The sequence below is a fragment of the Anopheles arabiensis genome, chromosome X, assembly GCF_016920715.1.
Source record: "Anopheles arabiensis isolate DONGOLA chromosome X, AaraD3, whole genome shotgun sequence".
NCBI classification, from domain to species: domain Eukaryota; kingdom Metazoa; phylum Arthropoda; class Insecta; order Diptera; family Culicidae; genus Anopheles; species Anopheles arabiensis.
The window spans coordinates 24038485-24053446 of record NC_053519.1 but is presented as its reverse complement, the minus strand read 5'-3'; the positions used below and the strand labels follow the sequence as shown (position 1 = coordinate 24053446).

The 14962-nt window shown below is 45.0% G+C and overlaps 1 protein-coding gene across 1 annotated transcript; it reads left to right on the top strand.

Moving 5' to 3' along the window:
* Positions 1 to 7972: 7972 nt before the first annotated feature.
* Positions 7973 to 13403, top strand: LOC120906234. The gene has a single exon (XM_040317748.1). The coding sequence runs from the start codon at positions 7973 to 7975 to the stop codon at positions 11183 to 11185; it is 3213 nt and encodes a 1070-aa protein (XP_040173682.1). The 3' UTR covers positions 11186 to 13403.
* Positions 13404 to 14962: the final 1559 nt, after the last annotated feature.

The following is a 14962-nucleotide window of genomic DNA, read 5'->3' as shown; positions in this document are numbered from 1 at the left end:
AAGAGATCAACTACGACAAATCTGATGCAATTCATTAGCGGCTGTTATAAGTCCATTGATGATGGTATGCAGGTTGATGCCATTTACACGGACATTAAGGCGGCTTTTGACAGTGTGTCCTACAACATTCTTCTGGCAAAACTTGATAGACTTGGATTATCACCACCCCTGGTAAAGTGGATGAAATCGTATTCATGTGGTCGTTCATATGCAGTTAGAATGGGGTCCCACCAATCTAGATCTATCGGTGCCTCTTCCGGCATACCCCAGGGCAGCAACCTGGGGCCTCTGTTGTTTCTGCTCTACATAAACGACTTGTGCACGGCACTCCCGGATAATAGTTGCCTACTCTACGCAGATGATGCTAAAATCTATCGTGAAATCCGTGAACCCGAGGACCATCTTCAACTTCAAGCCACTTTGACTGAATTTGTCTCCTGGTGCAAGCGTAACGCACTAAGCGTCTGTATCGATAAATGCGCCATAATCTCATTCAGCCGTTCAAGAGCTCCAGCGCTGTTTAATTATACGCTTGATGGTCAGAACCTCGAAAGACTGAACTGTGTAAAGGATCTAGGAGTCCTCCTAGATGCTAAACTCTCCTTCGAAGAACAGATAGACCAAGTAGTCGCTAGTGCCAATCGTCTACTTGGCTTGGTCATAAACATGACGCGCGAGCTTCGTGATCCTATGTGTTTCAAGACACTGTACTGCGCACTTATCAGACCACTGCTGGAATATGCTAGCATTGTTTGGTGGCCAGCATCTACTCGGGCACTTGCGCGGCTAGAGTCCATCCAAAGGAAGGCAACGCGCTTCACCCTTCGTGATTGGCCCCGTCGTCTCGACTACAGAACTAGGTGTTTGCTGCTTGGGATCCCGCCTCTCGCCGAACGTGTTGAGCACACCAGACTGGCATTTATCACGGGAATCTTAAACGGAATCATCGACAGTCCCGAGCTACTTTCAAGGATTCACCTCTATGTTCCTGCCAGAATACTTCGTCGCCGACCAATGCTGGCAGTCGCTGAAACCCGAACAACATTTGGCTCTCGCAACCCCCTTCTTTGTATGTGCCGTCTATTGAATTCAGCTGACGATATTTATGAGTCTGGAATGACGATAACGGAACTAACATCACTTTTAAGTGTTCGGAATGCGTTCAACAATAACAATATATAAATGTTCTGTTCGTTATCTAATGTAATGTATTGTAAACAAATTTTAACTCGAGAGGGCTTCATAGTCCATCGATTAATAAACTAAACTAAACTTAACTAAAAAAACACATTCAGCCCGGCGATAGGTTTCATCAACATTCCGTTCTGCATACATCTAGAACGCAAGTTGATTGTAAAACCGGCATACTGGAAAGTTCACTGGCAGTCCCTGGGGTCTGCCATCGATCTGAACGTGTTAAGCATAACTTTGTCATTAAGCATAACTTTGTCACACTAAGCTTTTGCTTTCGTATGGTGTAGATTACACAGATATGCTAAGCCGTCTGCGCATGGGTGTGAGTGTGCGTGTGTATGCAAAACTGTCGCCGAATGGATGCTCTTCCGGAATGTTATGATCGTTCGCTCAATAAAAAGGAAGGTGATTGCGCAGGATACTGCTTACGGAATTTCTGGTTTATTAAATAAAACTGTGACTAAATGTGTGTCTTACTCTGTTTTTATATTCTCGTTTTTATTCACTTGATTTCTTCGCTATCTATCTGTTTTTTATCTGTCAAAAAACACGCGGCCTCCAGTAATAAGTCCGCGCTCTTGTTCGTGGGTTTGCACCACACACCTCAAATCTATATAACGCGTATGTATGTATACGGCGCTCTGACTGCTGTGTTGTTATCACACAGTCTGCTGTGTGATAACCCTAGCGTTAACATCCCGGCTACCTTGAAATAACAATGTTATTTTAATCCTACTCATTTATAGGGAGTAATGCTATCCTGACGACTGGGCGAGTAATTGTTTTTCCATCTGGCGTTTTTAATGAATCAACTCGCACTATATTGTCCTTGCCTGGGTGAAGCGCTACTATCTTTGCAAGTGGCCATTGGCCCGGTGGAACATGATCTTCCTTTAGAATTACGACTCGTCCTATCTCTGTCTTAACTGGTGGTTTACATACCTTTGTAGCATATCTGCTATACAGAACTAATTATAATACACACTATCAGCTATAGACACATTGGAAAACCAAATCACACCATTGTAACACATTCATTATAACACACTCAGTAAATCAGATCATACCATACACACCCGGAAGAGCTCAGGCTACACCGTTCATATAAAAACAATTGTGACACACTTAACAGAACCAACCGAAACGTACAACATAAGCAGGAACAGTTTATGCTTTATAACCCAAAACAGGAACTTAGTGACATGAACCATCGTTCTTGTCAACAAAAGACAAACGTAACTAGCTTAGTGAAAACAATAACTTTTCAACATACAACCCGGAACCAAATGTGAGAAACCCTTAACTTCATTTGAGTATAAATAAAACCAACTCCGATCATGGCAGGTCAGATTCGTTCGGACTGTCAGGATAGGACTATGCCCATCCTACATCTATCGAGTTCTCATTTAAAGAGTTTAGATATGTCCCCCTGCCCAAGGTAAGGCCTCTAAACTCCAACGTTTCCAGTAAGGGAAACCTCCTAAAGGTTTCTATGATCGCCTGGACGATCAAGTGTCGAACGTCCGCTTCGAAACAGTATCCACCTCAGTTCTACTTAATTCGGTAAATGATGACGAAGGCCACCCTGACCAGCGCGAGTTCAAAGTTACTTCATGGCAACCGTCCCAAAATCGAACATACTGTGACTATCTCAAAACATACCACATGGCGACCGTAACAGTCATCAAACATATTACACCTTTGTAGCTCTGGCTTGAAGTTGCTGGAGGTACTCTGGGTACCATCTTGCCCAAATCGACTGCATTAGCTTTTGCGTATGCCCCCAGTGTGTTAAGCGATTATCCGGAATGTGCTTGACGTCTACCTCGGGCACCATTTGAAAGTTAGATCCAGTGATGAAATGGCCCGGAGTTAATACGTCGAGATCATCAGGTGAATTGGGGATAGGAGTGAGTGGTCGCGAATTGAGGCACATTTCCACACGTGCACATAGCGTCAAGAAGTCATCGTAAAGCAGTGTTGACGATCCTAACTCCTTAAGTAGATGTTGCTTTGCTGATTTTACCTCGGCTTCCCAAAGCCCACCAAAATGAGGAGCTCGCGGTGGAATGAACTTCCATGTTATCTCGTTCACAGCACACCAGTTGAAAATAATCTCTCGCGATTTGGGATCGGTTTTCAATTGTACATATAGTTGATGGAGAAGATTTGCTGCACCCTTAAATGCTGTGCCGTTGTCTGAATGTAGCTCCTTGACCCTTCCACGACGTGAGATGAATCTCTGTAGCGCGGCAAAAAAGGCTTGGGTAGTTAAATCACTAACTACTTCGATATGTACTGCTCGCGTCGCAAAACAGACAAAGATTGATAAGTATACCTTCCGTGGTATTGTCTTCCGTGTTCCAAATTTTACATAAAAGGGTCCACAGTAGTCCACTCCTGAAATTGAAAACGGAGGCGCTGGAACCACTCTGCTGCTGGGTAGGTCGGCAATGGTCTGAGTAATAAATGTTGGATGTTTCTTAAAGCATGTAACGCATCGATGATACACCGATCGAATCAAATTTCTTGCACCTATGATCCAGAACCGTTGTCTTAACGAGGCGAGCATTTGTTGTGGGCCCGCATGTAGTTGCCTTTTGTGACAGGCTTCAACCAGCATAACCGTCAGTCGATGTTTCGCTGACAACACGATTGGGTTTTCTGTGCACAATGGAAGGGTTGCTAAATTAAGTCGTCCGCCGACCCGAATTAATCCATCTTTTCCTAATACTGGGTTAACCCACCTCAACTGCGATGATCGTGAGATAAAGCTTCCATTCGTCAAAGCATGTAGTTCGTCTGGGAACATTTGTTGTTGATGTAATAAACATAAGTTTACTTCTGCGAGATGTAATTCCGCTGTCGATAACCATTTGGGATTAGTATCTTCAGGAAATTCTACACAGACCTTCGCTCCTTTACGATGTTTCGTTTTAACTAGCAACCGGCAACAGTATGCAAAAACGCGTCGAAGCTTAGTATATGATGAATATTTGGCAAATAATTCATCAGAGAATGTTGCTGCAACGGCTGCTAATGCCAACATGGTTGTATTACGACGTTCTTCTAGTATGTCGGCATTCTCGCAAGGAGCGAAATGACCTGCTGGCCATTGATCTTCTGGTAAAGAAAGCCATGATGGTCCAAACCACCATCTCTCTGCGTCTAATAGATCCGTTGAATCTAAACCTCGGGAGATATAATCTGCTGGATTATCAATCCCCGCTGTATGTTTCCATTGGTTAATGTTCGTAGCGTCTAATATTTGTGTAGTACCATTTGCTACGAATGTCTTCCATCGACATGGTGATGCGTTTAACCAATGCAAAACTGTGGTAGAATCGCTCCAAAATATAATCTTCGTAGGATTGAATCTTAATAAAGTCGATATTTTGCCATAAAGTTGCACACTCAATAATGCAGCACACAATTCAAGCTTGGCGATGGAATGATGAGTTTTAACAGGAGCCAATTTAGACTTTGCCACTAGTAGATGAATTGAAACCCCTGACTCTGAAGGAGCACGTATGTAGCAACAGGAACCGTAAGCCTTTTCGGAGGCATCGCCAAATATATGAAATTCGCATTTGTCTAAACCTGCATTCCCAAAAACGTAGCGTGGAATGTTTAAATTCTCCATAATATGAATCGTTTGTTGAAAGGCCTTCCAAGCATGTTGCAGTTTCGTTGGAAGATTAACATCCCAATCAATAGGTTTACCAGTAATTGGGTCGATAGATGTCCAAGCCTGTTGCATTAGTAACTTCGCCTTACACACAACAGGTCCAACCAGCCCCAGAGGGTCAAATATTTTAGCAACGGCTGATAGAAGTGTGCGTTTGGGAATAGTTGGAGGCAATGCGACCTTCTTGAAATTGTAGCTGAAATTATCGCTTCCAGGGAACCATACAAGTCCCAGAGTAGTGATAGCAGGATCAGTTCCAAGATTGTGACAACGTGGGGTTGCTAAATCTTCATCTGCGATATCGTCTAGGACGCGTTTCGAGTTCGATGCCCACTTTCTTAGAACAAACCCATACTGCTGTAATAAGTTGGATACGTTTTTCTGCAACGTAGCAGCAGACTCCTCATCATTAGCACCAGATAGAAAGTCATCGACGTAGAAATTGTTCGTGATAGCTTGTGCTTCGATTGGGTATTTATCAGCTGCATTGAGGGTAATTTGCTTTAAAGCTCGGGTTGCTAGAAATGGAGCAGAAGCTGTTCCATAAGTAACAGTCTTTAATTGGTAGCTTCTAAGCTCTTCTGCAGCACTTGGACGCCATACAATTCTCTGTAATGGCTGATCATCAACATGTACCATAACCTGTCGATACATTTTTTCGACATCTGCACTAATAGCGATTCGATGAGTCCGGAAATGAACAATCAGCGACAAAAGATCTACTTGAACAGTTGGACCAACTTGAAGCGCATCATTTAAGGAAGTACCCTGATGAAGTTTTACACGACGCGTCGAAAACTACTCTTACTTTCGTCGTTGAACTGGACTCCTTCAACCCTGGATGATGTGGTAAGTAACAATGGACCATACTATCATCTACAGGCTCTGCAAGTAATTCCATGTGTCCCAACTCTTCGTATTGCTTTAGGAACATTCGATATTGCTCGTATACCTCAGGATTCTTCTGTAGTCTACGTTCGGTGTTGAAGAATCTTCTTTGTGCTATACTTTTGGACTCCCCTAGACTGATTTTTAATGTTTTTACTTTCGGCAATCTGACAACTAATCTTCCTTCGTTGTTGCGAGAAGTAGTTTCGGAGAAGAATGTCTCGCATGGATCTTCATCTGAAGCCGAGGATGAGGATGGTAAAGCATCTATCTCCCAGAATCGCCGGATGGTCGATTCTAACGTGTCCTGACGCACAACTGCATTTGTTGACACGTGACGATTCTGGCTTGTTGCTGAAGTCGATCCAGCAACTGTCCATCCAAACTTAGTATTCACAAATACTGGCTTATCAGACCCAACACCGATTCGTTCGTTCATGTGAATGGCCCAGAATGCTTCTCCACCGATAACTAGATCAATCTGGCCTGGCTTGTAAAAGAATGGATCGGCTAGTACTAATCCTTCAATCTTCCATTCTTTTGTATTCACCTCCATAGTGGGAAGCTGTGCGGAAGGTGAATCTAAAACGAGAAAATTTAGCTTTGTGCTGAATTGCTGCGTCTTGGATGCCACGATCACATGAATCATGAATCATGAATATGATTTTCTCGTTGGCCAATACCTAAAATAGATACGCTAGCAGAACATTTGCGATTAGTTAAACGATTTGCAAGAGCCGTCGAGATGAAATTGGACATCGAAACAGAGTCCAACAATGCTCTTGCATCAAACATTTTTCCATTATCATCTATCACCTGTACCAACGCGGTTTGTAGTAAAACAATAGTATTTCTTGATGCGGCAGTAGTTGCAACCACAATGTTATCTGGAGATGGATTTTGCACAATCGGATCGACATGTAAGAGTGTGTGGTGGCGCTGATGACACTTGTGGCATTTAAATTTCGAATTACATCGCAGGGCTATATGTCCAACTCGAAAACAATTCCGACACAGCTTATTCGATGTGATAACCTCCTCACGTTGAGCTACTTGCATTCCTTTAAACATTTCACATTGATGTAAGTAGTGTTGTTGTGCACATGCATAACAGCGGAGGATAGCGGGTGGCACGGTGCTGACACACACAATACCCTTATGATGCTTCACGCCGGCTACCTTGCCCACACTCGATCTTGATACTTCATAGGTCGATTGAACTGTTGCACTAAGGATTCTCAGCCGTCTTTGTAAAAACTCTTGCATCTTGGTATACAAATCTTCCTGATCCTTACTAGTATACTTGTTTGAATTTCAATGTATATATTTATTTGAATTATATTTTGGCATGAATTATGGGATTATGGTAACGGGATTAGAAACAGACAACACTTGAAGGCTACAATATAAACAGGGAAATAGATGAGGATGAAATGAACTATGTAATGAATTATAGCATGTACAAATGAACTCAAACGGACAAGTGAATACACATTAGCAAAGTGAAAGTTCAACCGCCTACACGTTATTTTTCTTATTCCTAAAATATCACAAGTTTTCCTCCAATTTCACACCCGGTGTAATTTTCTACATTTGGTCCTTCGAAGGGGATCGTGAAAGGAAGCACTACGTGCAGTGAAAATTTGTGTACGGACACTACGTGGCCTTAATTTTGGGAAAACGGCACTCCGTGACCGTTGGTGTGAACCAAAGTGTGGACTTATTCGTTTGCTATCCGTTGTGTTGCGCAAATCACAACGTGGGTTGCCCCGCTATCACGGGCAAATCTGACTTTAGTGTGCTGTGATTCTTGTTTCGTTTTTTCCGTGTTGATAAAAACATTTCGTGCGTGCGTATTCTAGTTCGTGAGAAAGGTGACGCCGACCGTTGGAACCATTGCGAAAACCGCCATCCTTGTAAGCAACCATTAGCGCATCAAGCTCGCGCCAATCGTGATCGTCGTTGCGTACAACTTTCGTGCAAGCTGTGCGAAGTCAGTGAACTTTCGCGCCAATTTTTAAAATAAAAATGGAGAAGAAGTTGAAATCGGTGCAACTGAAAAGGCATCAAGCGGTCGAATTGGTGAAAAATATAGAACAGTTTACGATCGGCTACTTCGAGGAAAATGCCAGTTAAATACCAGTGTGTTTGGAACAACTAGAAAGGTATTATGAGGACTTCCTACATGCAAATGCGAAAGTGATGGAACTCGATGAGGAGGCCACAGATGCGAGTGTAACTGAGCGGTGTGATATGGATACACGGTATCGTCGCGTTAAGGGCTTTCTTCTACGAAAGCAACCACCTCCTACGGCCGCGCAAAATATGTCGAATGAGTCGATGCTATTAGCGAGCTCGACACTCAATAGTTCGGGACGATCAGGTGCAGTAAATTTGCGGCTTCCAAAAATCGAATTGCTTACGTTCGATGGCGATTCCACCAAGTGGTTAACGTTCCGCGACCGATTTGTGGCGATGATTGACAGTGCCAGTGAGATACCGAATATAATGAAGCTGCAGTATCTGCTGTCCTCCTTGAAGGGCGAGGTTGGTTTGCTTTTCGAGCACACCACATTGACAGCAGACAATTACGAGGTGACGTGGGCTGCTTTGCTGAAGCGGTACGATAATCCACGTACGCTGATCCGGGAGTACTATCGGAAAATTCATCACCTGCCGGCAGTGAGCTGTGACAACGTGGACGATTTGGCGCTGCTCGTCGATGAATTCACGCGGCATGTGAACGGGCTGAAGAAGCTCGACGAACCGGTGGACACCTGGGACACGCCGCTCGCCAACCTGCTTCTGATGAAGCTGGATCCGTCGACTATTCTGGCATGGGAGAACCACTCAGCGCAACATAAAAAAGATAAGTACAAGGAATTAGTAGACTTTTTGCAAGATCGTGTACGAATATTAAAATCATCGCGCGAGTTTTCCAATAGCGGTGAAGGCAGTTTGAGAATGGTGGACGGCAACAGAAGGGTCTCCGACCATAGGCCGAGAATTATGGGCAATGCTGCAACTGCAAGGAGAACTTCGCCGAATGTTTCAGCTCAACAGTGTGTTTTGGGTTGTGCAGAGCTTCACAATCTGCGCAATTGTCCTGCATTCTTGCGAAAGGACGTACAGCAACGCCGTGAAGTAGCCACCCGTGAGCGACTGTGTTGGAACTGCCTCAATCGCAGTCATCATGTGAGGGATTGTCGTTCCGCGTTTAAATGCACTACGTGCAACGCACGCCATCACTCCTTGCTGCACGTAACGCCAATTGTCACAATGGTTGCGCAGTCGGATGATGAAGTGGTTCTGCTGGAAACAGTCCAACTACAACTGGTAGATGATCATGGCAATAAACATACAGCACGAGCACTGTTAGATTCCGGATCGATGTGCAACTTTATCTCCGAATCTATGGTCCATCGACTGTTGACACCGCTGTCCAAAGTAAGCATTGCTGTATCGGGTATAGGGCAAATCAAACAGCACGTGAAGGGTTCCATCACAGCGACCGTTCGATCGCTAGGAGAAGACTTCCATTCGTCAATGGAATTTCTAGTGCTCAAGACTCCGTCAGCTGAAATTCTAACCATTCCCTTAAACATTGCGAAATGGAACATCCCAAACGTACAGTTGGCAGACTCGTCTTTCCACGTTCCGGGAAAGGTCGATGTTGTAATTGGTGGAAGCACGTTCTGGGAGATACATACTGGAAGGAAACAGTCATTGGGTAACGGAAGGCCATGGCTGATAGAAACTGCGTTTGGATGGGCGGTCTCGGGGAATACTTCCCAACTTGCTGGCCCCAATCTACGATTGTGTCACACGGCCGCCAACGAAGGTGCCATCGAACGCTTGCTCCAGCGGTTTTGGGAGGCTGAGAGTATTATGGAAGGTCCTGCCTTGTCAATTGAGGAGGACATGTGCGAAAAACATTACGTAGCTACCACGAGCCGTAATGCACAAGGTCGCTACATTGTGTCTTTGCCGCGAAGCCCCAAACCTGAAAGAACGCTGGGTTTGTCAAAAGAGATAGCAGATCATCGTTTACTGGGTGTAGAACGTCGACTGAAGGCCAATCCTGAAATGGAAAGGGAATATATTAAATTTATGAGAGAGTATGAGTCGTTGGGACACATGATCAAACTCACGGAACCCGTTGATGACAACAAACCACATTGCTACATTCCTCATCACGCGGTAGTCAAAGAGACCAGTACAACAACCAAGGTGCGTGTTGTTTTTGATGCATCCTGCAAAACAACATCTGGCTACTCGCTAAACGATACTCTGCTGATTGGTCCAACAGTGCAGGATGATCTGCTTACAATTATCCTACGCTTTCGAAAACACGCTGTCGCAATAGTGGCAGACGTAGAGAACATGTACCGGCAGATTCGTCATTGTGAAAACGATCGAAATCTATTGCGCATACGTTACCGTGAATGTCCCTCCGATCCCATTTCCACGTATGAGTTGCAAACGGTGACCTACGGTACCGCAACAGCACCATTTCTAGCTACTCGAACGCTACAACAAATTGCGCACGACCACAAACAACAATACCCTTTGGCAGTCGACCCAGTGCTACATGACTTTTATGTGGATGATTTGTTGACTGGAGCAGAAGATGTAGTAGAGGCCGTTGGAATGCGAACGCAAATTACGCAAATGCTTGAATCGGCAGGTTTCCTCTTGAAGAAGTGGGCATCTAACGTCTCCGAAGCGCTTGAAGGAGTTCCGAGCGACGATCTAGCGATCAAACCAGTTCTAGACTGGCAGGAAGATCAAGCGATTTCAACATTGGGCTTGGTTTGGGAACCGTCTAACGACATGCTACGGTTCAGAGTCGACCTTCCACGACCAGCTCAAGAGCTTACGCGAAGTTTGGTCTTGTCTTACACGGCCAGAATCTTCGATCCCCTGGGCCTACTAGGGCCAACGGTAATACTTGCCAAATTGTTTCTGCAGCGATTATGGGGGTTGAAGCAAGACGGCAAAACGCTTGATTGGGATCGCGCACTACCAATGGACCTGCAGGAGGAATGGAGAAAGCTGCACAATACATTGTACTCGCTACGCGAATTACGAGTGCCTCGGTTTGTTTCACAATCCGGCACAGAAGACCTGCAGCTACATGTATTCGCTGATGCTTCACAAGGAGCATATGGAGCATGCTGCTATGTACGAGCAGTATCAGCAAGAGGCATCCAGGTCAGATTACTAGCTGCCAAGTCCAAGGTGGTAGCGTTAGCAACCACGAACTCAATCGCCCGGTTGGAGTTGTGTGCAGCACGGCTAGCAGTACACCTGTTTCAGAAGGTGGTTTCTGCACTCAAGGTGTCAGCTACGGCTATCTGTTGGACAGATTCGATGACAGTAATGCACTGGCTGAACTCATCACCGCGTCGCTGAAAACCATTTGTGGCCAACGGGGTGGCACAAATACAGGAAGAAACGCATATCTCCAGCTGGCGCCATGTTCCTGGAGTTGATAACCCGGCGGATGACATCTCGCGCGGGCTGAGTCCGGAAGAATTGCTGCAGTGTACACGTTGGTGGCATGGACCGAGTTGGCTGTCCTACGGACAAGAGAAGTGGCCCCATGATCAACCGGCGATGAAGGAAGGCGAGGCTGACATCGAAGAGCGACTGGCAGTCTCACACATTGTCACTACATCTACGATGTGTGATTTTAGCAACATACTGTTCGCCAAATACTCAAGGTATGGCAAGTTAAGGAGAGTTGTGGCTTTCTGCTTGCGGTTCATCACAATGCTTAAGGCAACCAAGGCATCATCGTGCAAGCGCGTTAAGGTAAAAGCGGACATCAAGACGTTGCTGCACTCCGTTCTACCGCTTACAGCAGAGGAGCTACAGCAAGCTGAGCTGCGTTTGTGCCAGCTAGCACAACAGGAGTCGTTCGCGGAAGAGCTGGTCGATCTACAACGAGGGAAACAGGTTAGTGCGAGATCGAAGCTGAAGTGGTTGTCTCCATACATCGACGCATAGGGTGTGTTACGTGTCGGTGGCCGGCTAGGTAATGCCAACATCCCAGAGGTAACGAAGCATCCGACAGTCCTTGCAGCATCACATCGTCTGTCAGTGCTATTGGCAGAAAGGGTCCATCAGCAGGAAATGCACGCCGGACCACAAGCAATGTTAACCATACTGCGGCAGAAGTTTTGGTTGATTGGAGGCCGAAATATGGTAAAGCGTGTGTATCACCAGTGCCACACTTGCTTTAGAAACAAGCCGACGTTGGTGAAACAGGCGGTAGCGGATTTGCCTGAGTCACGGGTAACACCAACGAGACCGTTTGCGGTGAGTGGGGTGGATTATTGCGGTCCGTTCTTGTTGAAGTCTACGATCCGCAATCGCAGTCCCACCAAGGCGTATATCGCAATATTCGTCTGCTTCGCGACCAGGGCAGTTCATATCGAACTGGTGAGTGATCTCACATCGACTGCATTTTTGGCTGCATTACGTCGTTTTGTCGCGCGGAGAGGGAAGGTTGCTGAATTGCATTCAGACAATGCAACAACATTCAAGGGGGCAGCGCATGAACTGCATCGTATCTACAAGATGCTAAAAATCGATGAGGTTGATAGGAGAGGGATTTTTGATTGGTGCGCCGAAAATGAGATGGTGTGGAAATTTATCCCTCCGCGTGCACCTCATTTTGGAGGTCTTTGTGAAGCGGCAGTAAAATCGGCCAAAAAGCACCTTCTAAAAACAATAGGAGTTAGTAGCATTACACAGGAGCATATGCTTACCCTTTTAGCTCAAGTTGAGCAATGTTTAAATTCTCGCCCGTTGGTACCGTTATCCGACGAACCAACTGATTTGGAAGCATTAACCCCGGCTCATTTTCTGATAGGTTGTAGTATGCAGGCAGTACCGGAGGTTGAGTTAAGTAAGCTTTCTTCCAATCGGTTAAAAGAGTACCAAGTAGTGCAAAAGCATTTACAAGTAATTTGGTCCCGGTGGTACCCAGAATATTTGCAGCAGCTGCAAGCCAGAGCAAGGCACGCAAACAATGCGCCGGTCAAGCTAGAAATAAATCAGCTAGTTATAGTAAAGGAAGATAACGTTCCACCTACCGTTTGGCCGAAAGGGCGAATAACTGCTTTACATCCGGGTAAAGACGGTGTAGTTAGAGTAGTTACACTACGAACAGGCACAGGAAAGGAAATCGTCAGAGCAGTAAATAGGATCGCATTGCTACCTAATCCCATTGAGCAGCAAAGGTTAGAATGTCGCGCAGCTTCACCACGTGAAATATAGTAAACAAACCTTGTTGACATTAGCGAGATGTCAAGTGTTATAGGTCAGCTAGGTTTATACTTTGCTCGCTCACTTCTTTATTTGAATTTATGGCATTTTTGAAATTTAAAAAAGAATTCTCTTTTGGTGGCCGGAATGTTTGAATTTCAATGTATATATTTATTTGAATTATATTTTGGCATGAATTATGGGATTATGGTAACGGGATTAGAAACAGACAACACTTGAAGGCTACAATATAAACAGGGAAATAGATGAGGATGAAATGAACTATGTAATGAATTATAGCATGTACAAATGAACTCAAACGGACAAGTGAATACACATTAGCAAAGTGAAAGTTCAACCGCCTACACGTTATTTTTCTTATTCCTAAAATATCACAAGTTTTCCTCCAATTTCACACCCGGTGTAATTTTCTACAGTACTCTTCCCAAGCCAATAAGGTTCTACCATCCAACTTATAGAACAACAGATTGCACAGCGGTGTATCCCATTGTCCTATGGGCTCTTTCAACGCACTCATTCCTTGAGTCAGCCTAGTAAATTCATCGAAAACCCGGCGTAACTCTTCAGTCGACTCGCCCTTCATCGGTAGAATGGCATGCAGGACCTTGAAATATTCACGCTTTAGTGCCCGTTTGTTATCATATCTATCTAATAGCGCTTGCCATGTTATGCTGTAATTGTCGGCTGTAAGCTGCACATGCTGGAAACGTTTTGACACTTCACCCTTTAGCACTGACAACAAGTACTGCAGCTTCATTACGGAAGGCATGTCCTCTGCCTCATCGATCATGGACACAAATCGATCCTTAAAACTGAGCCAATCCGTCGTGTTACCATCGAAAGTTGGCAAATCCAGCTTAGGTAGACGTAAATTAGCCAGATTTGTGCCTTTCCCCGTATCCGTGGCATCCAGATCAGAGACTGCCATGGTTTTACGTGACGTTAAAAAACCCTTAGCTGCACAATACCTGTCATAAAACGCGTTCCGTGCGTCGAACAATTCGTTCAGCTGCTAATCATCTTCCTCGTACGATTCCAGCTTCAACTGAGCCGCTTCATACGCCTTCCAAACTGCTTCCAAATTGGATAACCTCTCTGCCAGTTGATTCGCCTTCTCCTCGTTAAACCCGTTCATAAACTCTTCTGTTGCTCGCATCTGGGCTCGGGATCGCAGCGTCACCATCGTCGCTTGGGTTTTCTTCGTTTCTGTAGCCATCTCACCAACCAGCAAATATTCAGCAGACTTTTTTTCTGTTACAGAGTGTATTAGAACCATGTGTTTCACTTCACTTACGCAACGCGTGATTGAGGTAAAGAACCTCGATACACAAAATTTTACAGTTTTTTTTTATGTCCAGAAATCCGGTTCGAAGGACCAATGATTGCGCAGGATACTGCTTTCGGAATTTCTGGTTTATTAAATAAAACTGTAACTAAATGTGTGTCTTACTCTGTTTTTATATTCTCGTTTTTATTCACTTGATTTCTTCGCTATCTATCTGTTTTTTATCTGTCAAAAAACACGCGGCCTCTCTCCAGTAATAAGTCCGCGCTCTTGTTCGTGGGTTTGCACCACACACCTCAAATCTATATAACGCGTATGTATGTATACGGCGCTCTGACTGCTGTGTTGTTATCACACAGTCTGCTGTGTGATAACCCTAGCGTTAACAGAAGGAGTTCATGACAGTGGCAGAGTAGGGAAATCGGAGGCCCTAGGCGGAAAGACGAGTTGAGGCCCCTGTAAATGGTAGCTGATGACCGGGAGGAGGGAGTAGTGGCACACAGCTGTTGGGAGATTGAACAGTATACTTAAATTGTCAGTGGGGGGAGGGAGGAGGGGGCTTCGGCCATGGGACCCTCACGATCATCGGTCATAGGTCCTAAAATGATTGC